This window comes from Diadema setosum, chromosome 10 (genome assembly GCF_964275005.1).
Source record: "Diadema setosum chromosome 10, eeDiaSeto1, whole genome shotgun sequence".
NCBI classification, from domain to species: Eukaryota; Metazoa; Echinodermata; class Echinoidea; order Diadematoida; family Diadematidae; genus Diadema; species Diadema setosum.
Genome location: NC_092694.1, coordinates 31,163,636 through 31,190,126, shown reverse-complemented (window position 1 = coordinate 31,190,126; position 26,491 = coordinate 31,163,636). Strand labels below are relative to the sequence as shown.

At 42.8% G+C, this 26,491-nt stretch overlaps 2 protein-coding genes across 2 annotated transcripts in view; both read left to right on the top strand.

The window, feature by feature from the left end:
• Nucleotides 1–22,197, top strand: part of LOC140234489 (uncharacterized) — a 51,827-nt gene extending 29,630 nt beyond the window's left edge. Inside the window, exon 8 of the mRNA XM_072314533.1 lies at nucleotides 21,129–22,197. Coding sequence (XP_072170634.1) covers nucleotides 21,129–21,259 — 131 coding nt within the window. The 3' untranslated portion in view covers nucleotides 21,260–22,197. The remainder of the gene's footprint in view (nucleotides 1–21,128) is intronic.
• LOC140233670 (uncharacterized) overlaps nucleotides 1–26,491 on the top strand; it is a 173,559-nt gene that overhangs the window by 46,441 nt on the left and 100,627 nt on the right. The window lies entirely within an intron of this gene.

Sequence of the window (26,491 nt, the reverse complement as noted above, 5' to 3'; positions counted from 1 at the left end):
AGAGATCTGGTAATGTCTTTGTTAGTCCAGATATTTTTCCTTAGTCTTCCAAAGGACTAGGCAGCAAGAGTAGTGCGCCTCTTCACATCCTCTGTTACTGAGGGTATCACACTGCCAAGAAATACGAAGTTCTGCACTTTGTCTACACATGTATCATTGATTGTTATGTCATCTTCTGAGGGTGTCATAACTTTACACTTGGAGGTGTTTATCTTCATACCCCATTTTCCGCAGGCTTCCTCTAGCTTGGTAGTTGATATTTGGAGTTTTTCAAAGACCAGCTCGACCAGGATAGTATCATCTGCATACCTGATGTTGTTGGTACACATACTGCCCATCTTCACTCCGCTGTCTAAGTTTTTGACGTCCGTCATTACAAGCTCTAAGAAGATGTTAAATAAACTTGGGGATAATAGACATCCTTGCCTGACTCCTGTCACAACTGTGAACCACTCTGTAACTTTCCCATTAACAAGCACAGCACATTTGGATTGCTCATACATATATCTGATTAGATGAACCAGATCCTTTTCCACACCTATGGCATAGAGACATTTTCACAGTGCTTCCCTCCATACAGTATCAAAGGCGGCTTTAAAGTCTACAAAGTTCCAATGTATGGGAATGCGTCTTTCCTTGGCCTTTTCTAGTATTTGGCGGACTACAAATACTGCGTCTGTTGTACCTCTGGAGCTTCTGAATCCACACTGCTCCTCTGAAAGGTGGTTGTCTATTGTATGTTGGATCCTATTGAGTATCATCCTGCAGAAAACTTTTCCTGGTACAGATAGTAAAACAATAGCTCTGTAATTCACAGGGTCTGATTTGTCTCCTTTTTTATACACCGGTGTGATAAGGCCTTTACTCCAGTCCTCTGGTGTTTTCTTTTGCAGAAGAATCTCATTAGCAATCTTTAATATCATTTGTGCCATAGATTGTCCCCCTGCCTTTAATACTTCTGCTGAAATTTTATCAGCTCCAGTAGCTTTGTGGTTTTTCAGGGTCTTAATAGCTGACTCAACCTCTGCCATTGTGAAAGGTTCACTCTCAGGAACTGCAGGAGGTGGATCTGGTATTGATTGCAGGACATTGTCATCTCTTGGGAACTGTGTGTTCAGATGTGTGCTAAAGTGATCTCTCCAGTAGTTCAGCACATCACTAGGGGCAGTTTTCAGGGTCCCTTCCTTGTTCTTTGCTATTGGTTGTATTGTGTCTCTTTCACCAGTCAACTTCCGCACCTTCTTGAAAAGTTCATGGCTATCATTGCGAGCATATGCTGCTTCCATTTCCTCCACTTCCTTCAGTAGATTTTTCTTTTTCCACTTCTTAACTTGGAACTTAACTAATTTATTTAACTTCTTGTATCTTTTATTATTAACAGTATTGGGGTGATTTAGTTTGGCGATTCTTGCTTTCCTTTTTTGTTCACATACTTCTCTGACTTCTTCCGGGAGCCCAGTTACTAGTTTAGCTCTTCTGAATCCAACTGTTTCTTCCGTGATGGCATTTGTAGTGTCACGGAACTTTGCCCATACCTCTTCTACATCAGTGTCCTCAAGTTGTAGCAGTGGCTCGAAAGCTCCACCAATGCGGGCTCGGAATTCTTCAGCAACAGAGTAATTGCTAAACCTGCTTACATCGAATGATTTAGGGAGGCTTTTCATTCTTCTTGACTTAATCGGTCCAAACCTAACATTGGCTATGACTAGGTTATGATCCGATCCAATGTCTGCAGAACAGTATGATCTGCAATTATTGATGAATCTAGCATTGTCCTGATTTGTGATGATGAAGTCGATCTGGTTTTTATAAAGACCATTCGGTGAAATCCAGGTGGCTCTTCTGCAAGTCTTGTGCTGGAAGCGTGTATTGCATACTGTGAGTTTGTGGAGCATACAAAACTCCAGTAACTTCTTTCTTCATACCTTGGAAATTACTCAATGCATAAACTTACACAAAGGTCTGTCAGAATTCAAGTAAAAATTCTCAATTTCCCAAGTATGTGTACCTGCACTCTTAGAAAATTATAGCAAACCCAGTTCAAGACATTTCTGACAAACCTGTCATATCAATATTTTGCCAGTTAGGTGAAACTGTCATGGATCACACATTGTGAAGACATTGTACTATACGCCTATTGAGAGAATCATGCGTTATGGCGGAGGCATCAGTCGCCATAGCGACATTTCTATTTTTTTTTTTATACTGAACTGTTATTATGGTTATGATTTTGATAATGATGTAATAGAATTAATGAATGGCACAACAGTGTAGTAAAATACATCTGTGATAAAGTTATAGTGTGCATGTATTATAGACACACACATACACACACACACACAAATACAAAACCACATACCTACATCGCAATTATCACAATGTCAGAGCAACATTGTGTAATGGAATGGTGGAAAGGACTGTGATTGCATTAACAAGAGATCACGAGTTCGTATCCAACCCAGCGCTTGCGTACCCGGAAAAAAAAAAATACAATACCTAAATCCCTATTTTCTCTAGCCTCGTAAAGGCCGTGTCACACCAACCTTGCGTGCGACTTGCAAAGAACAATTTTGACTACCCGGAGGTCCCCGTAGATGATCCGCACATGACAGTACCTAGCATGTATCTCAAAAGTAGTCGCCCGGAGGTGCGCACGCATATTTTTTTACCCGCAACCGTGTTTAGGCCCTGTCACACCTTTCCGGGCAAGCTACTCGGGCTTGTTACATGTAGGGATTTTCTAGCATACCGGACATTCCTGAGGGCGGAAAAGGATTTGTGCGAGTCAGCGCATGTGTCTTACTTGCTGGACGCGTTATACTTGGGAGCATACTGTGTGACCTTTATACCAGTCGCGTGGGGGCTGACAACTCAGTGAAGGAATTCCTCTAATGGAATGGCTGAATCTCACAGAATTTCATTATCTTGGCTGCATACGGGACTGCGAAGTACCTGCGTGGGAATTGCCTGGGAAGTACTGCCGCTAAGGGTCTCCTACTGGCGTTCTGCGTGGACCTCTACGGGCATTCCCGCGACTCATCAGGAAAAAGTTTTGGTCATGCTGAAAACTTGGCTGCGGTTAAATCGGACTTGCGTGAGCACCTCCGGGCAACTACGCGCTATAGATACTGTCAGGTGCGGACCAACTGCGTAGAGCTCCGGGGAGTAAATTTGTTTCCCCGCAAGTCAAGCCGCAGAAGTTCCCCCGTACGGTATGACAAGGCGTGAATGAAAATTGCAAACATTCTTGTTCGCCCGCTGAAAATCTTCTACGTGCTGGAAACTACCTCCTCGCCACAAGCCCGCGTAGCTGGTGTGACACGGCCTTAAAAGAAAACTGTACTGACATTTTCTAATTGTCTGATAATTCTAATCTACATTTTCTGATGCCTACTACTAGAAAGAGAGGATTGTAAAACCCAGGATAAGCCTGTAATGATTTTTTGAAAAAAATGAAAACGAGCAAGCAATGGAACGATCCACACAATTTGGCCTACGTCACAGGTGCTCTTGGTGCACAACTCCGACATTAGCAAGACAAACTACACAATGCCAATTTACTGATGAAATCTCACACGAAGTACTGCAAAAGCTGTTATTTAGTGTAATTGCAATATGGAGCTATGATAAACATGTTAAACAATATCTATCAATCTTTAAAAGCAATCTCTTCAACAGCTTTTTATTTAGATAAAACTTGTGGGGAAATTCCAGATATGCAAAATGAAATTGGCATTGTTATCCGAACGTGCTGCCCATAGAAGACTGTGTGTAAGTAACGTTACGCATTGGTGATCATGATCGAGCGATGGTTCGCCAGTTCAGACTATCTAACGTAGATGAGGGCTGAGTGAATCTAAATCCAAATGTAGATAGACTCTCTTCAACGGCACGCACGATTTACACTTAGTGAGATGAAAACGGTACCCAGTAGGACCTACACATGGACTCTGAAATACTAGGACTAGGACTAGGACTACTGAGCAGTCAAGGAGTAGGTTCTACGTGGCAGTCCAAGTTTTGATGAGTAGTGTAGTAGTAGCGCCCCCTGGTGGTTGCTGGTTAACCCCCATACCCAAGGGGAGCATATAAAAGGGGCAACATCTTCCTGGTGGCCGGCGCCCGCCAGTTGTGACCTGGAACCTGATTGAAAGACATGCTGATTGAGCTACAAGACAAGTTACAGCTGCAACTCACCAGTAGTGCCGGTAAGTACTACCGTTACTACAACAGTGGCGTCACGGACAATTGTCCTGCTTCCTGTGCCATTGTTTTCGTGGACATAGGGCCGCATTTTAGGCTGACTCCGCTGCCGCTATTATTTTCGCCAACAGGCGTTGCACTCCTATACCGCACCGATACGCGAAGGGTGGAGCACATGCGACGGAGCCGAGGCGAGAGCTCTTGGCAGCGCGAGGGAGCTTGGCGGTGTCCACGTTTGTCAATTGTTCCTGTAGTGTAACTCGTCTTGTGCTTGTTTTGTCTAATTGTCTTGGTGTGATCGTTTTCATTGGTGATTTTGTTTGTGGGGGAGGAGGAGTGCGTGCCGATTGTGTGAGTGACAGTGCGTCATTTGTACCATCTTGCACTAGCCCAGGCCCACCTGACTTAAGGGAGCCCACAATTCATTGAAATATCATTTTTTCTGATTGTTCTAGTTGCAAGCGTGTTTCGTTTTGTTATTTTGATTGTCGATGGTGTTTGCTGAAGTTATTCTTTGGCGTGATTTCAGCTTGTGAGTGCGATGGTCATTGTTTGCGTGGTGCGTTTTTCTTTTTAAACGTGGTCCAGGTCTAGATCTCGGTCTAGCCCTGTATAGACCTTATGCATTGACGTCATCACTCGCTTGACAACCTCTCGCGACGCCATCTTAGAGGGCAAGCGAAGTCCTTGACATCGCAGAGGCGAGCAGCTAGTTATGTGCTTTTCCTATGCGCGCTAGCGGCGATCGCCTCACTCACCGCCAGTCCCCAGGCTAGTGGCAGGGGTTTTTTTTTACCATCAAACAAGTTTGACATGACATGACACATTATGCATCAATATTTGGGTAATTTTCTCACATTGTGCAATCGAAATACTCACAGCAACTACAGAATTCCTAGGTTATATCGCAGAAATTTGTATCCATAGCGCAACATCGCCGTTCGCTGAATGTATGTCGCCATTTTGAATTTCATTAGCCAATCACATGCGAGGTACGTGTTTTAGTAAAAAAACACGTAAAAATCTACCTCGCATGTGATTGGCTAACGGATTCGTAGGTTGATGAGCTGTTACGACCGCTGGTAGTTGCATCTTTTTTCATGAAAATTGTGACAAAATGTTGGATATATCATTAATCTGGTGAGTGCAATGCATACATCAAATGTCGATTTTGCTATAAAAGCTTGAATTTCCCGATCTAGGGCTGTAGATTACATGCAATAGAAAAGACAGTAAAAGAAACACCGATGTTGTGTGTAAATGCCTATTGCCTCGCGTGTAAAAGCACGCTCTAGCAACGCATCGCTTGCCCTCTGAGGGAGGGCGCCCTTCAGTTAGTAAGACCGTGTGACGTCATATGCATAAGGTCTATACGCGTTACGTTATTTGTGTGGTGGTTGTCTGCGTGCTAGATCTACATTTGTCATATTTGTTTCACGTGTTTCGTTCCACACGTGTGTCTCGGTGGCTTGGGTAGGTGGACCTCCCTTGCCTCATTCGTTGCGTGATATCACTGTATTCGTTGCGTGTTGTATCTCTGTGTATACCTGTGTGTCCCAGTTCAGGCGAGTTTTAACTTGCCTGATATTTCGCGCGATAGCGTTGCCGGATAGCTCGTGTGTGCGGTGTGTATTCACTGCACTCGCTAGCTAGCCGTTTTTTTCAAAGCTTCCATTGTGTTCAGGCTCTGGCGTGCACAGTTCTCCACGTCCATCGTGTGTAAGGAGGGAGGGTATTTCCCTGCGGTGAGCTGCGCGCCTGTTGTGCTGGACCTCTCTGGCATCGCGTTGCCCTTTCAGTGTGTATTCGTATCTAGAGCGGCTATTCGTGTTCTTCTTCGTGTTTTCCCTGTTGCACTCTCTAGTCTCTCCTACTTTTCGCAACCTGCGAGATTCGAAGCGCGATCTCCTTTCTTTCTCGATCGCGTTTTCTACTGTCGCGCTCATTCTCTCTTTGTTTGTTGCGTCGACATTTTCATTTTCTGCTGTCATTCTGACTTTTCTTGCTACCTCTATTCTGCCTCTTCCCACGCTCTCCTCTGTGTAAGCTGTTACTTGTGGAACGTTCGTGTTTTTCTATTTTCGCGGGAGTATTTTGCCCCGCGATTAGTTAGTGGCAGCGGAAGTCTGTGCATTTCCCCACTTTTTTTGTGGGAGGTATCCCCCTCTACGTGAGGGAGTGCTACGTCCTTCTTTTCGATTGGGAAGGAGGGAGGAAGTTGGTGGGCACCATTCACTCCTCTTGGTGAGGAGGGCCTGTCATTATTTTCTCCCTTACTTAGGAGGATTGGATTGCATTCCTCCTTTTGCTGTGCGGAATTGCAACCGTTTATACAATAATTCTTAATTGTTTGTGTGACTGTCCTTTGCCTGACTGGTGCTACAACTTGGCTTATTCATTCTGCATCATTTTGCGGTGCTGAAGGACATCATTCCGGTGAGTACACTGTATCTGATACATTATTACTCCGTTAACTTTTGATTTGTTTGTTTGGATTATAGATTGTTACTATTTTATTTTGAATATCTGTAGTGTATAAATCTTCATGCTATTACTGTTATTTTGGATTGCTTAGCAGATACGAAAATAGTTCTGTATCCGTACCCACATTTGACTTGGGCCTAGTTTATACTGCTTATGACGTGTGCTGTATTGTTGCTGTGCGTCGGGTGTGTCGCATGATACATTGATTGCGTGTTGTCCTTCTCACTTGTGCTGGTGGTAAAGTTGATAGTGACTGATTGTTTTGCTTCTGCCTTTGTGTTTGTACGGTAACTTCTAGCGTAAAGAGATTGTGTTTTCATAAATATCTGTTTTCCTGCAAGCACAGATTTATTTCTCTAGCATTGCCATATTCTATTTTGATTTTATATTTGTGGGTACTAGACTCCCGAGTCTTACCCAAGTTGAGTTGTCACTGTGACCTCCCTATTTTTGTGATAAGGGAGGAGTGAGATCTGAACAGCTGTGATTATTTTTCAAGTGACATCAGGCAATAGAAACGAATTGTAATTTCCCATTTTAGGTTTGTAATTAGTAGCCATATATGTTTACAATTGTATCTGGTGTCTGTTTTGAGTAGTATTTTGGGAGAGTTTGAGTAGTAAAAACTAAAGTGACTAATAATTTGTGTGTTAAATGATATGTTGCTGATTATGATTATTACCGATTGGGGTAATTGACATATCATTGGTCAGTACTAGTGAGTATATGTTTAAGGTCCTTTCTTCATTAGTACATGTTGATTTAGTTTAGTTATTGGTACCTGTTTTAAACATATTCGCTGAGTGAATAGGTTGTTTGCATGGGTGCTAGTCATGGCGATGCCCATTAATTATTTATCCCGTAATGAGTTTGTACGTCTTGGATTGTCGTTAATCCAAGTCAATGACATTTTGAAGCTCCGGAATGAGCATGGAAATGTCACTCAGGACTTGTTGGAGTCCTCTGACATTCCAGGGATCGAGGATCTCATCCCGAAATTTGTGTTCTGTCTACAGTTAGAGCCTGAAGAGTCTTTACCTTCAGACACTGCGACTGCTGATCCCATTGAGACATCAAGGGGAAGAGTCCAATCTCGGGGACTTCCCCGTACCCCCATGAGGTATATCCTCCCCCCAGGGAGGGTCAAACAGGGAAGAACCCATCTTCCCTTGCAGGGCAGTCGGGTCACTGCTCAGTACAACAACATAGATCCCGACAAGACACTCTATGTGGGAAGTCATATGGAGGTGCTTTCGATTATGACACCTCTGCCTCCGACTCCCAAGAATTTGAGGGTGTAGAAATGGGACAAAAGTTCCAGCGACGTGGAGCTTCCAGAGGGAGGAGTTGGAATGATAGGGAGTACTCCCGAGATAGGGAGAATATTTACTCCCTACCCAAAGAGCATTCATACACACGTATGGGTGGCATGGCATCGCAATGGGATTACAATGAAACCCAGTGGGGTAGGCAGGAGGGGTACCCTCCTAGCTCTGCCAGGAGAAGTGACTCCCATGACTTCTCCAATGATAGGCCTGGGATGGACCCACCACACCACTGGGGTTACGAATACCTCCCAAAGACTGTTACCTTCGATGGAACAGGTAATTGGAGGGCGTTTTGCCGCAAATTTGAGGCTTTCGCAAATGCGAGAAACTGGAGCCCGGCCCAGCGTTTGGATCAATTATGCTGATGCCTATTGGGCAAGGCTAGCAATTTCTTTGAGCTCCTGATTAGTCGCGAGCCGGAGCTCAAATATTGCGAAGTCGTTTATCGCTTTGCAAAACGGTTCGATCGTCAGGAGCCAGCGGAGGCCGCGCAATTAGAGTTCAGCACTGCCAGTCAAAGCGCGGAGGAATCTCTCTGCGAATGGGCGGATCGTTTGAACGAACTTGCTAGTCGCGCATTTCCAGAAGTCCCAGAGAGAGCGGTGCAGCAACAGCTGGTACTCCGTCTATGCCAGGGGTGTACTGACAAGGAGGCAGGGTGGTATGCCCTTGACCGACACCCCCTGAATGTAGACGACGCAGTGGAAGCCTTACGGTGGTATCAACACTCCTGTATCGCAGGTAGTGTATGGCAGGCCACGCCAAGTCAAGACCATGGCCCTCAACCCAGAAGATGAGGGAGAAGCCCAGGACTGTAGGGTGGAAAATGCCCCCTTCCATTTAGGTCAAGGAGGTACACAAAATGGCCAACATTTGCCCACAATGGAGTGCCGATTATCAAACTTAGAAGGCTCTGTTGAACGATTGAGCAACAGGTTGGATCGCCTAGCATCCATGGAAAACATACTGGGATCCATGGGAAGGAAGCTAGACAACTTGTCCTCCTTAGGAAAACAGTTGAATCAACAGAAGGAGAGGCAGAACCCCCGTAATTCTGGGGGAGCTCCAAACTCTCTAGGACAGCAACCCCTTTGCGTTCACTGTGGAAAGGAAGGGCATGTTGAAAGGAACTGCCCAAAATTGTCTAGATTTAACAACAAGAAGGCGCCACTCAGGAAAGCTGAGGAGTTAAACTCCTCGGGGTCGGAGGATTAGGCCCTGCTCCCACCTGCACAACTGAGGGCCAACCTTCCACTGATATCCAGTACAGTGCTGGAGATGAGGATGGCAGTAGCCAACCTGAATTTATTCCAGTATTTCCTATATTGTCACCAGACAAAGAGGGAGTAAACCAAGTAGGCGATGCACCCTCTAGTCAGAAAGGAAATACAGGTCAGTCAAGAGATGGAGATAAATCCTGTGGAATGAGTCCCTTGAGGGAGTTGGACCCTCAAACACCCCTAGATGAGGTGGCTGTATGCAAGGTGAGATCAACTCCCTTGTTTGCAGTACCTATAAAGGCAGGTAACCATTCTCTAAAGGCAGTGGTGGACACTGCGGCGGAAATATCAATCATATCCCATAAGGTGTATGAAAAGTTACAACCTTGTCCACAAAAGATCAGGGATGTGTTCATTTCCGCAGATGACCGTGATTTGAGGATGCCAGGTATGATTGTAGACCCCATCCGGATCAAGCTAGGGGGTTGTAAGTTCTTGACGGAGGTTTATGTGGCCCCTATCGAAGGTGAAATGCTGTTGGGGTTAGATCTCCTTCGTAAGTATAGAATTATACTGCACCTACAACATTCACGGCTAGAAATTGGGAATGTTCGCATCCCAATGATGCATGGTGAACAGTCACCATATGGACGAGCTTCTTGCGTGTGCTTGTTGAAACGCGCAATCATCCCTCCAAACACCTTGAAGAGGATTACTGGTGTGATACACCAGCCAGAGAAAGATTTTGGGATTAAGTTTACCCAGGGTGTATGCGTGGCGGTATCCCACGCTACTTATGCTGTAAGGTGAAAGGGATGGGATAGGCATAGATATCAGGGCCACCCCCCTGTAAGGAGTTAACAGAGGTGTAACAAACCACCTCTATGCTTTCTCCTGTGATTGTGGAAGGTGGGTTTATCACACCTACCAGGTAGGGGTTTACCCTGCATTGCTCCCCAGTGTACTGGGCGAGTAGCTTCCCTGGTGGTTGGGACACTAGGGAAGAGTATGAATGTTCTTCGTTTTTAAAAGGCGATGAGGAAGATCCCATCACCTTTCTTGGGTGTAAGAAGTACAGCCCTGCCTGATTGGTGCTGATTCAGCCCAATACCTGTAAAGATAGTGGTGGCTGCCACCATTAACGGTCATAGCCAAGTGAGGCTACCAGACCCCCCCCCCCCCGTGGTTTATTTTTTTTTTTATTGTGCCCCTAGTTTTTTAAAACGGGGAGGAATGCTATAGTAGCGCCCCCTGGTGGTTGCTGGTTAACCCCCATACCCAAGGGGAGCATATAAAAGGGGCAACATCTTCTGGCGCCCGCCAGTTGTGACCTGGAACCTGATTGAAAGACATGCTGATTGAGCTACAAGACAAGTTACAGTTGCAACTCACCAGTAGTGCCGGTAAGTACTACCGTTACTACAACAGTAGGCCCTACACTCACTCACCGTCGACATTGCAGCTGTAGGCCCTATTATGTGCACGGCGCTAGTAGGGAGCTTTAGATTTTAGACGCGCGGACGTTCAAAGAGAAAAAAAAAAACATGATCTGAGCGTGCGCAGTAGCGCGGATCAAGTTACTGCGCACGCTCAGATCATGTTTTTTTTTTTCTCTTTGAACGTCCGCGCGTCTAAAATCTAAAGCTCCCTATTAAGGCACAGCGTAACGTTACATACCCCTGCTGCCAGAACTTGAAGAAAGTCCAGACGAAAGCCCAGACTCCAGATCTAGATCTGGACCCTTGTCCTGCAGGCACTGATGTTCCTGTGTTGGATTTTTCAGGTAAGGTATCTGCTTTATGGATTTCCGATGCTTTGTAGTCGAGATAAATCTCATAGTGGTGTTATTTACACCAAGGACTAATGTTAGATCTAACAGTTTGTTTCAGTAGGCCTACGTACTAGGACCAATATCTCGGAAGAGTGGCGTGACCACGTAGATTTTAACACAGTGTCGCCGCTTCGCGATCCCAGCGCTGGTGTAGGTATAGTGCTAGCGTACTTCCGTATCCATGTAGATATCTCAAAATTCACCTTGCCAAATGGCACCAAACTCACAGGAAATACTTTATGATTCATATCCAACAGCTCACGTTAATTGGAAACAAATCACATGTCGGGAAGCGTAAGTGTAGATGTCGACTTTCCTGTCGACGTCGCTAAAAAACAATCTGCTCTACGACTAACACGAGTGATTGCTGAAGTTAGCCATTTAATATCATGAGACAAATCTTTCAAGTAATCGGGGGCAATAAATAAATTTACAAATTATTTGTGGTAAGTTGAATGAAAAATGTAGTTCCTATATCACGCAAGTCGCAAAAATCATTACACTTTTGAGTTTAGTTCTCGCGTAAATTCCCCGTTCGCACAGTACTAGTCGGCTAACTTCAGTTCTAGATTGTGCATCTTGCGTTCGCCAAGATCTCTCGCGAAGAGTGAGTTTTTTTTGAGTGACGACTTGAAAGTCGACGTCAATATTGATACTTCTCGATTACTGATTTCGTTCAAATATAAGAGAATACTTTGAAATATGCTATGAAGTATATCCTGTAATTTTGGTGCGATTTGGTTTAGTGAAATTTGAGATATCTACATGGATAGAACAGTACACAAGCGCCGCCTGCTAGCTAAATTAGGCCTAAGCGTCGTCTGCTATTCGATACGAATTAACGCACGCGTATGCGAGCACTTGTAATCAGTAGTAGTGAGAGCACCTGTGACATCATAACATCCGGGCTCGTCAGCTCATTAGCATAATTCTCACCTAAAAAGTTCCATTTTTAACATTAAATTACGGACTTAATCGTTATGAAATTTTGATTCTGTTTGCACCGCTGGGTCTTTTAGAATTAAAAGAACAACATATGAAAAAATTAAAAAACCGGTAAAATGCCCTTTTAAAAATTGTAAAGGCAGCTCGCTATAATTTCAGCACACGCAAGGAATCGCACACACAGTTCGCGACCGGCGAGCTGCAAGAGTGTGTAGCTCGCTCCCATCCAATCTCTGTGTGCGCGCGAGTCCACTGCGAGCCGCCTTTGCAAGAGGCTATATTTCCCCTAAATTTATTTCATTTCATTTCACTTTTTCATTTCATTTCATTATACCCCCACCCGCACATAGTGTGTAGGGGGGTTATATAGGAATCACTCTGAGGTCGGTGGCCGGTCGGTCGGTCGGTCGGGCGGTCGGACGGGCGGTCGGTCCGTTGAAAAATCCTATGGATCGAACTCCTCACTCATTTTTTGAGCAATTGACCCCACATTTGGCATGTGTGACTGCTATCAAAGGAAGATGTGCAAAACACCTTTTTCATTAGTATAGCATAATGAGTTGCCATGGCAACGACAAATTTAAAAAATCTTACAAAATGTTGGGGATCAAACTCCTCTCTCATTTTTTGGGCAGTTGACCTCAAATTTGGCATGTGTAACCGCTATCAAAGATGTGGAAGACACCTTTTTCGTTAGTATCGCATAATGCGTTGCCATGGCAACGGCATATTTTCATAAAATCTTATGGATCGTACTACTTTCTCATTTTTTGAGCATTTAACTTCAATTTTGGCATGTGTGACTGCTATCACAGGTAGATGTGCAAGACACCTTTTTCATGAGTATTTCATAATGCGTTGCCATGGCAACGGCAGATTTTCATAAAAATCCTACAAAATGCTGTGGATCGAACTACTCTCTCAGTTTTGTAGCAATTCAATTTGAATTTGGGATATGCGATCAATGTTATGTATAGTTGTGCAAAATACATTTGATATGTGTTAATAAATCTGTTGCCATGGCAACAGCATTTTTTTTTAACCAATCATACAAAAATGTGTGGATTAACCTAACTCCTTCAGTTTTTAAGCATTTGGCTTGGAAATTAGCACATGTGACCACTATGGTACATAGATGTGCATTCTTACTCTTTCGTCATTGTTGATCAATGCGTTGCCATGGTAACAGCATAGTTTGAATAAAAATCATACGGAAATATTGCGGATTCATTTAACTCCCTCAGTCTTACAGCATTTGACTTGAAATTTGGCACACATGACCACTATACTATATTGATGTGCAAACTTAATCTTTCGTCAGTGGTGAACAATGCGTTGCCATGGGAACAGCTTTTCTTTTTTGTTACCAAAAAGCATATAAAAATATTGTGGATTCTGCTAACTCCCTTAGTCTTTGAACAATTAGCTTGAAATTTGGCACACATGACCACTGTGGTATGCAGATGTGTGAACATAATCTTTCGTCAGTGGTGGTCAATGTGTTGCCATGGTAACGGCATGTTTTGAATGAAAATCATACAAAAATATCATGGATTCACTTAACTCCCTCGGTCTTTTAGCATTTGGCTTGAAATTTGGCACATGTGACCACTATAGGTAGTATAGATGTGCAAACTTGATCTTTCGTTAGTGGTGAACAATGTGTTGCCATGGTAACAGCATCTTTTTACTAAAATGGATACAAAAATATTGTGGATTCAGGTAACTACGTCAGTCTTTGAGCATTTAGCTTGAAAACTGACACATGCAACCACTATAGTACGTAGATGTGCATATGTAATCTTGCGTCATTTTTGATCAATGTGTTGCCATGGTAACGGCATATTTTGAATGAAAATCATGTAAAAATATTGTGGATTCAGTTAACTCCCTCAGTCTTTTAGCATTTGGCTTGAAATTTGGCACATGTGACCTGGCATACTTAACCCCATAGTGTCTGTGCCACAAAATAATGTGATATGCTATATAGTTTATATGTTTGCATTCTGAAATCCTAGTAAGTATTGTTCATAGTACCAGCATCATTTATCAGTGAGTAAATATACAATAGTATACAGAAGAATTTAAAATGATTTATCGGTTTAACAAATTGGTGCTGTTGTTTTGTTCCAGTGTTCCACGTCTTACAAGCTTGGCTTTGTTAGTGGAACACTGTTTTCCATCATTGTGATTATTTACTATTTTTGTTGCCATGGCAAAGTGCATTGTTTCTTTTTTATGACATCATTCGTGCACATACTTTATATTGTATTTGAAAAAAAAATCCTTTAATCAGACGAGTGTAAGAAAAACGTAAAAAATGGTATCACTTTGGATTATGTCAACTTTTTCTTTTCTTTTTGATGATGGAAATAAATTAACTATTGAATTGAATTGAACTATAGGATATAGATGTGCAAACTTAACCTGTTATTAGTGTTGAACATTGCGTTGCCATGGCAACAGCATTTTTTCACCAAAAAGCATATAAAAATATTGTGGATTCAACTAGCTCCCTCAGTCTTTGAGCATTTAGCTTGAAATTTGGCACACCTGACCACTATGATACGGAGATGTGCAAACTTAACCTTTTGTTTTTGTTGATCAATGCGTTTCCGTGGTAACAGCTATTTTAAATGAAAATCATACACAAATATTGTGGATTCAATTAACTCCCTCAGTCTTTGAGCATTTAGCTTGAAATTTGGCACATGCAACAACTATAGTACAGAGATATGTAAACTTCATATTTCATCATTGTTGAACAATGTTGCCATGGTAACAGTGCATTTCTAATGAAAATCATACAAACATTTCGATTCTCCTAACTCTCTCTGTTTTAGAGCATTTTCGCTTCAAATTTGGCACATGTTGCCTCTATATCACCTAGATGTGCAAAAAGTCTTTTGTCAGTGTTGAAAATGTGTGGCCATAGTAACAGTTTATTTTGAATGAAAATGATACACTTATATTGTGAATTCAACTAAGCCCCTCAGCCTTTTAGCATTTGGCTTAAAAACTTGGCACATGTGACGGCTATGATAGTTGTGCAAACTTCATTTTTTCTTAATGTCCAACATTGTGTTGCCATGGTAACACAATTTTTATTGAAAGCCATAGAAATCGTCAGTTTATTTATTTTGCTCACTCAGTTTTTGAGCACTTGACTTGAGATGTGGGACATTTGACTAACAGTGAGCAATACACTTATTCACTGTTGAACAGTGCATTGCCATGGCATAAAAAAAAATTTCACTAAAAAGTGAAAAAAAAAATAATCCTGGGCCGTTTTATCAAAAGATAAATTTAACGTTAAGTCAAAATAATCTATGATTAACCTCTCAAATCAACTCTAAGTCCACTTAATCTATGATTAACTTCCAAATCCACTTGAAGTCCGTCTTATCAAGACACCCAGAATTGACATCAACTCCAACTTCCTAAAAAATCAACACATAAGTTTTCTCAACCGCTACAAATCTATGATTAACTTAACAGGTGATAGATATCAACTTTAAGTAGAAACAGTCTAGGTAGACTCAATTGTAAGGCAATTTACAGAAGAAAGATGACTGTCACACTTTCCTAGTCTAGCTGGGGTCTTGTCACAAATGTTTGTCTGTTAAATGCTAACCTTTCTCTAACATTTTGTTGCGTTTCTTTCATGTAATTATGGTCTTTTCCTTGCTTGAAATTCACGATCGGCACGCATTGCTTGCGCGACTGCTGCACGCAAACACCCTCGACAGCAGTCGCAATCCCAGCCTGCGCGCCCGGCGCCTCGGCACGCCGTCCGCCCGCCGCCAATCAAGCTATCGCCAGCAAGCAAGTAACCGAGTACAGTTCTGGAACTGGAACCGCGTCTGTGTGTAATGCATACCTTGCCATAGCCCGACCAGACACTGTTACGCTATGCGAAAACAGCGTCTGACGAGCACGGCATGCAGCCTCGAAGTGAGGAACCTCAACACAACTACAAAACTTAGGAACATGTATACTTTTCTCCTTTAAACAGAATACTTTACTCACGTTAAATGCATGTTTCTATTGCAGAAGAATAGTTCGCCACACTGGGTCCATGGGACCACTTGCGATAAGTCCGTGGAACAAATAAATGACACTTTCTGGCGCAATTCCTGACCGTCGGGCTTCGTCGTTGCAGGATTCAAAATGGCGCCTTGACTTATGCGCATGCGTGACCGGATGTGCTCCAGAGCGAGCGCGTGTGCGTTGAAAGTGTCGAACAAACCTTGGCGTCTGCTACACAATAACCGTGGTATGGAGCTCAATGTTCCTCGCCCGACCAGACGCCAGCCGCCGCCAAGCCCAGTACAATTTCCGTGTTTTTTTTAGACGGCACAGATTGGGGAAACTAAAAATCTATCGGGGACCCTATCCCTAAACCTAACCCTAATCCTAATCCTAACCCTAACCCTAACCCCAACTCTAACCCTAACCCTAACCCTAACCATAACCATAACCAAAAACCCTAACCCAACGTTTTTCCCATAGGTTTAACACGCGCCATGCCCCAATCTGTGCCGTCTTTAAAAAAAAAAAAACGCACCCGATAGCTGTATACTAGTAACCGTGCGTACGCTGCTTGAGTGTAGCAGCACGGTCGACAGCGCGACCTTTTGAAAGGGCATTCACATCACGTGACCACCCGATATCTACGCTTGGCCTGGCGTGAAAGATTGTGTACGGTGTGGACATGCTGGATATGATGATCAATTTCGGTAAGTTTCATTACGTACATTTGAATACTGATAGCATCAGATGTAGAGTAAATATTGAAGAGTATACTCGATGAGTTTGAGGTGACAAAAATGATCGTAAGTATCAAAAGTCAAAGCTATCGTGATACGATTACGTCGCTCTCCTAGTGATTGGTGGTCGCGCGCGTACAGCCCTGTCGCGACGTACCATGTACAGCGACTGGGCTGTGTATAGTTAATCTTGCCAAAGTGAAGAACCCATATGCGAGGAAACCAGTGATTTCTGACGTGCGTAGGCCTACGTAGAGCTAGTTCGGCAATAGATACTAATTAAGAGTTTAGTAGGCATATACAGAAAATAAAGAGTTTAATTCTATATAGCACCGAGTACGACAGTAACTTGAGATCCAGCTTAACGTTAGGCTCAACTGGTTGTAAATAACGTTCAGCGAGTCGTTTGTACTTACCGTAACACGTAGTGGCGTACTGCTGATTAGAGCGTCTAAGTCATTCTAGAATTTCGACATGTTGATGATGTAGACTTGCGATCTATTCTTTACAAAGCCGATCTGCGCCGTAGAGGTAAAAACAAGCTACTGTAATCACCACACTCTCACAAGTTTCCATAATCCTACACGTAACCACACAGGACTTCAGCCTATTGAATTAAGACTTGAAGTAATTCTACGTATGTGCGGAATCTTTACGGTACACGCGTACGCAGATTTTCGTTGAGCTCGGGATGTGCTAGATCTATCGATCTACTTTTTTTCAATACAACGCAAAACGGCGTATTTTGCGGTTTTGTTGCAAACTTAATACTTCTAATTCAGCGGCTGGCGCTACTACTGCGTCGCACTAGCAGACTACGAATCCGTGGCCATGGCAAACAATCATGTTTTTGTTGTTTGTTTTGCTTAATGTATTGTTTTGTTTTTAAGCAGACAGTACCGGAAACCAGCCTCGTCCCGTGTTTTTAGTTTTGACTAAATCAATAATTAAGTCATGGTGATGAGCAGTGGCGTACCGTGGGTCAAGACATTGGGGGGGGGGGGGGGGCACCTCATGGCAGCAACATCAGAATTGCATAACGTAACAATTAAATGCGAGCGAGCTTGAAAATTTTGACATTTTACAGTCCCCAAACTGCCGTTTGTAGCTATATATAATAATATATGTATATATATATATATATATATATATATATATATATACATATATATATATATATATTTGCTTTGGAAATTAAGGGGGTTGCACCGGGCGCAACTGCTGGCAGTTGCTGGCAGTAACATCACGAGAATGGCATCACGGTTAAATGCGAGCGAGCGAAGCGAGCGAGCTTGAAAATTTTGACATTTTACACTCCCCAAACTGCCGTTTGTAGCTATATTTTTTCGCTTTGGAAATTCAGGGGGGGGGGGCGCACCGGGTGCAACTGCTGGCAATTACTGGCAGTAATATCAGGAGAATGGCATATAACGGTTAAATGCGAGCGAGAGAAGCGAGCGAGCTTGAAAATTTTGACATTTTATGTTCCCAAAACTGACGTTTTTTTGTATATTTTTTCGCTTTGGAAATTAAAGGAAGGGGGCGCATCGGGCGAAACTGCTGGCAATTACTGACAGCAACATCAGGAGAATTGCATAGCGATTAAATGCGAGCGAGCGAAGCGAGCGAGCTTGAAAATTTTGACATTTTACGGTCTCCAAACTGCCGTTTGTAGCTATATCTTTTCGCTTTGGAAATTAAGGAGAGGGGGCGCACCGGGCGCAACTGCTGGCAATTACTGACAGCAACATCAGGAGCATTGCATAACGATTAAATGCGAGCGAGCGAAGCGAGCGAGCTTGAAAATTTTAACATTTTACAGTCCCAAAACTGCAGTTTTTAGCTATATTTTTTCGCTTTGGAAATTAAGGAGAGGGCCTGGGCGCACCGGGCACAACTGCTGGCAATTACTGACAGCAACATCAGGAGAATTGCATAACGATTAAATGCGAGCAAGCGAAGCGAGCGAGCTTGAAAATTTTGACATTTTATGTTCCCAAAACTGCCGGGTTTTTTTTTTGTATATTTTTTCGCTTTGGAAATTAAGGGGAGGGGGCGCATCGGGCGCAACTGCTGGCAATTACTGACAGCAACATCGAGAGAATTGCATGGCGATTAAATGCGAGCGAGCGAAGCGAGCGAGCTTGAAAATTTTGACATTTTACAGTCTCCAAACTGCCGTTTGTAGCTATATCTTTTCGCTTTGAAAATTAAGGAGAGGGGGCGCACCGGGCGCAACTGCTGGCAATTACTGTCAGCAACATCAGGAGCATTGCATAACGATTAAATGCGAGCGAGCGAAGCGAGCGAGCTTGAAAATTTTGACATTTTACAGTCCCAAAACTGCAGTTTTTAGCTATATTTTTTCGCGTTGGAAATTAAGGAGAGGGCCTGGGAGCACCGGGCACAACTGCTGGCAATTACTGACAGCAACATCAGGAGAATTGCATAACGATTAAATGCGAGCAAGCGGAGCGAGCGAGCTTGAAAATTTTGACATTTTACAGTCCCAAAACTGCAGTTTGTAGCTATATTTTTTTCGCTTTGGAAATTAAGGGGAGGGGGTTGCACCGGGCGCAACTGCTGGCAATTACTTACAGCAACATCAGAATTGCATAATGATTAAATGCGAGCGAGCGAGCTTGAAAATTTTGACATTTTACAGTCCCCAAACTGCCGTTTGTAGCTATATTTTTTTCGCTTTGGAAATTAAGGGCAGGGGACGCACCGGGCGCAACTGCTGGCAATTACTGACAGCAGCATCAGGAGAATTGCATAACGATTAAATGCGAGCGAGCGAAGCGAGCGAGCTTGAAAATTTTGACATTTTACAGTCCAAAAACTGTCGTTTGTAGCTACATATATATTTTTTCGCTTTGGAGGGAGGGGGCGCCCGATGCGCCCCCTGGATCCGCCACTGGTAGTCAATGGTGTCGGTTTATGTTCATGATGTGGGGTGGTATGACCAGCGAGGGGGCGTCGAAGTGACCAAGCGGGAGAAGGATGTTCTTTACATAGAGCATCCCCTAATTTGTTTGTGTTTGTGAGTGTGTGTGTTTCATATAGTTGGAAAAGTTAGGAAATAGCCAAGGTCGAGTCTTATTATTGACAATGCAAGGCATTTTGATATAGACGAGTATGTAAAGCAACACTGCAAAATCAATGATCAAGCTTTGATAGCAAATGTGTACAACCTATATCAAACATCACATTGCGCAACATTGCAGCGACTCTTTTTGCCATTCCGATGTTCTGAGTATACACTGCGCACATCCTGCTTGTATTCAAAATGCCAACCCGGAATCACACTGAATCACAATCTTTTGTCGTCTCCGGGCTTTTTGAACAATGTTTCACTATAATACCTCTTTAATTATATGGTTACAAGAAATCTTACAAAAATATCTTTTTTCTTGATTATCCTTTCATGTCGATTTCAAAAGCAGTTTACTAACCCTTGAATTACCATTTTGGTAGTTTTTTTTTTCTTTTTTTTTTTTTTACCAGCGGATTGGGGGGGGGGGGCACGTGCCCCCCATGCCCCCCCCCGTAGTTACGCCAGTGATGAGCTATAACTATAATCGACGATTAAGTCTCTTCGTAAAACGGAAACTTGCAGTTGATTTAAAGTTATAGCAGACTTCAAGTTGGATAAAGTTAGCGTTGATTTCACAATCAACGCTAACTTTATCTTGATAAAACAGGGCCCTGGTTGAGCTAATTCCCTCAGTTGTGGGTGGGGATATATTAATCACAATGAGTGATAATTCGAGTTTCATTTCATTTCATTTCATTTCATTTCATTTTATCCTAAAGGTTTAGAATGAAAATGTATACTTGGCAGTGTTTGGGAAAATGATCCTGGACCCGAAGAGGTTATCCCCATGGTGATTAAACCATAGTAACATTGCTCGTGTCGTCATCACCACGATCATTATGATCATGACCAACACCACTACCACCATCAACATCACCACCACCACCACGATGCACCATTATAACCACCACCACCATCACCACCACCACCATCACCGACCACCATCACCATCACCACTGCCACCACTACCATCATCAACACCACCACCACCACCATCATCACCATCACCACACCAACACTGCCATGATCACCACCACCAACGCCACCACCATGATCACAATCCTCATCACCACACCATTATAATCACCACCACCATCATCACCACCACCACCACCACCGCCATGACCATCATCACCACCACCACCGACACCAACACCATCATTACTACCATCACCGCCCCACCACCATCATCACCACCACCACTGACACCACCACCATCCTTCTCTTTCTTATACCTACTCCTCCCTACAGGCCAGGGTGCGGTTCAACTTGCACTTCTGCAGCTGCCGATGAACGACCTGACGATCAGGCTGAATCCGTATGACCCGTTCGAGGTCGATCTCTTCTTCAAGTACGTCCTCCACAAAAACTATCCTGTGTAAATCCGACCTACAGAACGATGTCGACGCATGGACAATGCATTGATGGCCGACACGTAAACAAACATTTGTTAAATGTAGCATTTTTCTTCAACTGTATGCACACACAATTCTACGAGACAAGCGAAGTTTATAGTTCATCTCGATATTTTTAGTGTCTTTTCAAGACTCTGCAACAAGCAACGATTTTTGGAACTTGTGGGAAAGTCTACATGACTGTGGAGACATGTCACAACTATTTTCGTCAAAACAGACATGAAATTCTCTCAAAACCTGGTGCGAGGGTCCCACACCACAGAGAGCGAGTGACAACTTACAGCTATGAGATACGGACGACTTCAAGATACAGGGTCGGATCAAAGTTCACGATTACTTCGTGGATTGCAGTGTTGACGTAATAACGTGGGGGATCGAAACATCTCTACTTCGCAGTCTCTGCGTGGCTGCAGTAACGGCTGCTCACTTCACTGCCCAGATTTATGACAAGGTCTACGGCCAGTATTATGCTAACGAATGGTAGTAATTGCAAGTTCGTACCAGAGTAATTACATTTACGATAGCAACAGGCAAAATACCGGCAGGAGATCACCTTAAACTCATATGCCACCTAGAATTGGTAAATAAAATCAGAACTTGCAGCACGGACCTACGTTGTATGTCCATGCTTACAGTAACGAACAACTCTTCGTGAACATAGTAAAGTGGGTCCTCGATACCGGTCAGAAGGCAAGCCGTTTGTAGGTTGAGTTGAAAACAAAACAAAACAAAAAGGTGGGGGAAATAGATGTTTGACTTGAAGACATTGCGAAAGTCCTTGAAAATGAAGTGAGAACACAGAGAACAACTCTGTGGAAAACACGGAGTCAAGAGTGCCATGGAGGAAGTATCGCTGTGAGAGGATGTCACTGTTTTCGTTAATAAATTCTTCAGTTGAATTTTAATCATTATGATGTGAAATCGTCAGTCTTTGTGTGTCGATGATGTCCTCTAGGCAGGTTGATGGGATCGTGATATTGGAAGATATACTTTGAAGGCATGCGGACCAGTCACTTTTAAAGGACAAGTTCAACCTTCATAGACATGTGGGTTGAGTGAATGCAGCAATATTAGTAGAACACATCGGTGAGAGTTTGGGGAAAATCGGACAATCCGTTCAAAAGTATTGAATTTTTTAAGCTTTAATTCTGCTCAGTCACGGCTAGATGAGAAGACTACTATAGTTTGTGTTGTCACATGTGTACAATGATATAAAGAAAGTAAATTGTATAAAGAAAAATCAACACGTTTTTACTTTTCTCGCATAACTAAAGAACACTCGACTTTTCTCTTTCAGAAAGCAGGGGGAATAATATCGCCCTTAATATACATCAGTAACAAGTTGAAGAAATGTGTACTTTTCTTTCAAAAGTAAAGTTTTTATGAAATTCTCTTTTTATTTTCTTTATATCGTTGTACGCATGTGACATCATACACTGCAGTAGTCTTCTCATCCAGAAGTGACTGCACAGTCGATACTTTAAAAATTCATGAACTTGGAAAGGATTGTCGGATTTTCCCCAAATTTTCACTGACGTGTTCTACTTATGTTGTTGCATTCACCCAATCCACATGTGTATGAAGGTAGTCTTGTCCTTTAAGTTTGTGGATATCTGAAGAATTTATCTCCAAGATACCTCTGATCTGATCTAAGCAGAAGCATAACTGTATAAAAAACAGATCTCTTGATGAAATCCGATATCTTTGTTTTTTTTTTCTAAAATTGATTGAACTAAATTGCATTTATTTTTCCCCTCAGATTTCACACACATAAAAATGCACATTAGTCATCAAAGTACTATTCGAAACGTAGAAACAAAGCAAGTAGATAACACATATCAAACGATTACATTCAAATGTATGACAGAACCATGCTCAGTCCATGACGAATAAGAATGTCCAATAATAAAATGACGGAACCGACTAAAGCAATTATTACACAGTATCATTACTACACACAATCATTATACAGTATGTCCCCCCCCCCCCCACACACACACAATAAGATTTTTGCATTGATAAGTTCCAATATGATTAAAGTGAAAACATAGTTATGGTAAGGGTTTGGGAACCCGTCTGGCACTTTTTCATATTTGCTTGCAATATATCGAAAGAGTCTGCAATGAAACTTACCTGGCTGACGCGATTTGCCGGGATGATAAGTCGTTTTGGAATATTTTGAGAAAAATAAAAGTCGGAAAACCGACTTTTATTCCAGAAGGATCCAGACTAACTCGGTCTCAGGGAAAACTCGACCCTATTTCAGACAATTTACACGCAGTTCGTGATCGCCATATTCTACTGTATAATACCAAACGAGGCCTAAGTGAACAGACAGGAAAAGTGCGTGCTAATCCTGTACAAAACAAATGGACAGCGAGCGGTCCTCAAGCCTATACGCACATCATAGTAGACCAGCCAAACCTCAAAAAAGGCTCTAGATAAGGATTCGACGGCGTTTTTTTGTTAATGCTCCGTTCTCGTGTTGAAAGTCTTGCAAAAATACTAAGGAATAGCGTACGGCCGGATGTCAAGCGTATTTTTGCCAAAAAATGTCATTTTTAGCACAAAATTCAGAAGCATGTAAAAAATCACGATTTTTATTTTTTGCTTGCATTCAATTCATATTTGACAGATCATGAGTTTCAATTGTCCCTTTTAATGAAATTGCAATTTAAATGTGTTTCCTTAGCATTTAAAAAAGTCATTTTGTACAGCCATATATGGGACTCTCAAATGTTTGGGTGTTGTTTTCTCGAAATAATATTCACAGATTAATTAACGTTCTGCAAAGTTTGTTTTTCCAAGCTAATTAGATGATCTTCCAAAAGTAATTTAATGTTTTATAAAACTACAAATGCTTCTTTAATTGAATGTGTCTATATTATTTCTAGTTTTCTTGAAGATATTTTTTTACTTTTAATCAAAACTCTGAACATGCAGGAACTCAGAAAATGCATTTTCGAGCATTTTCCAGTAGCCCCGCGCTGCTTGTGTGCGCGCGAATACTTAATACGTGTGCGTACGTCTACAACAGGTAAAATCTCTCGCGCGCGGGGACTACGGCCTATCGTATACGCGAGAGCTGCATGTTTCAGTCGTTGAGTTGGAAACGTGGTGACTGAAAAAGGACTATTTCCTTTGAATGTAAGTAAATTAGTAAATAAATACATACAGTTAAACTCGCATAAGTCGATCTTCTCGGGACTGAGCAAAACACATCGACTTAGGCGATTTTCGACTTGTGCGTAAGTCGAAAAAAAAATCGACTTACAGTTACACCACACGTACATAATATGTATAATGTACATGTATGTTGTCTACTCTGGAGCCGAGAGCTGGAGCGGTGTGCCGCAGCACGGGTCGCCCGGCAGGGCCGCGGCTAACTTTGCATGGACAGTGCGTTAGTATTGGCACAGGTCCGATTACTTTACGCCCTTTTTAAACCTTGGGGAAGTGAATATGAACGATATTTGAGCAGTGATTGATTCCAGTTTACCATACCGTGGCTTGAAATGCGTGTAGAGGTGCAATTTTGATTTACCCGTGCCCGTAACTTTCCCCCTACTTTCCGCTTTGAAAACTCAGCAGCTTCGTCCATACCACTCCATTGCACGATACTGCAAATGCCCAAACTACACTGCAAGCTCAATACTGTACATGTAAATGAACGCATGTGTACTGTACGAATGCCTTACTGCGAGTGGAGCAATACACAGCCCAGTCGCTGTACGTACGTAGCGCGACAGCTGACAGGGCTGTACCAGCGGACCTTCAAACACGAAGAGAGTTCAACGAGTTCATGCGATCGCTTTGAATTTTGATACTTTAGATCAATTTTTTGTCACCTCAAACTCATCTGACAAACAAAATAATAATGAGTAATAAATAATGAATAATGACAGTGATTTATTACACAATAAAATCTTATTCGACTTAGGCACAGTGAATTCAATGGTTTTTCCGTGAAAACGTTCTTGGAATTTCATCGACATAGGCGAGTATTCGACTTACAAAATTCGACTTGTGAGTGAATTAATACACGTAAGTCAATGGGGAAAAATCGGGACTTTTTAAAATCATCGACTTACGCGATTATTCGACATATGCGATGTCGACTTAGGCGAGTTTAACTGTAGTTCTTTATTGCACTGCATAAGGGAACTTTAAAATCTTTTTTGATCTAACAGTTAGATATACACCTTTGATCTGAGATTTGGTAAATATCAATGTTCAAGCGCTAGTAGAATCTAACGTTAGGCCGATGTCTTATGACTGTATTTCGCACCGATCCCGTGGGCATGCCTACCAACCCCCGGGCCGCCACCCGACCGTGCTGACGGTGCTTGTGAAACGTTAGAGTAGGAGCCCCCCTTAGATGAAAACAAATTCGTCCAACAGCCGGTTGTAACTTGTACCCACGCTGCACACTACGTTTGTATAGGCCCGGCGCCCAGGCCCTGCTCAGTTTCTACTATTAGTAGTTCAATCGGTGATCGCATCATCAGTAGATGCTCTACCCAGGCCCACAATGCACCAGCCAACTTTCCAGACATCCGGTCACAACTGTATTCAGGTGGAGAATCGGATTCTTTCCGATTATGCGCTTTCTGTAGAAACAACCCTGGGGGTGTTTCATAAAGCTGTTCGTAAAGTTACGAACATCTTACGAGCGACTGGTGATCAGTTGCGATGTGCTATACTTACTAGAATTTCAATAATTCACCACAAGAACTGATCACCAGTCGCTCGTAAGTCGTTCGTAACTTTACGAACAACTTTATGAAACAGGGCCCGGGTCTGCGTTAGCGCAGTGTTTGATTACGCGCTTGCAAATTCTAGGTCTATCGGATTCTCTGTAGAAACACGCTGAATGAGAATGGGCCTTATTTTTAGCTTGCGTCGCCTGAGTTTTTCACTACGCGTACTGGGCTATTTTCACGTCCGCAGTTTGCGACGAAGAGAGCTTCTTCATGCACTGATCATTATGCGGCGCGATTTTATTTTTTATACGTTGCGTCCCAGCGTAATCTAAAGCTACTTTTCCACACGACGCAGGGAGAGGAGAACGTCCAGCGCAAGTGTCGGCTCAAGCGTCCGCGCGTCAAAATCTAAAGCTCCCTAATCTTCTTCTTGAAAACCCCAATTTGTATTTGGCAAGTTGTAATCCTATAGTTGGATATGATCTTAATTTGTTCC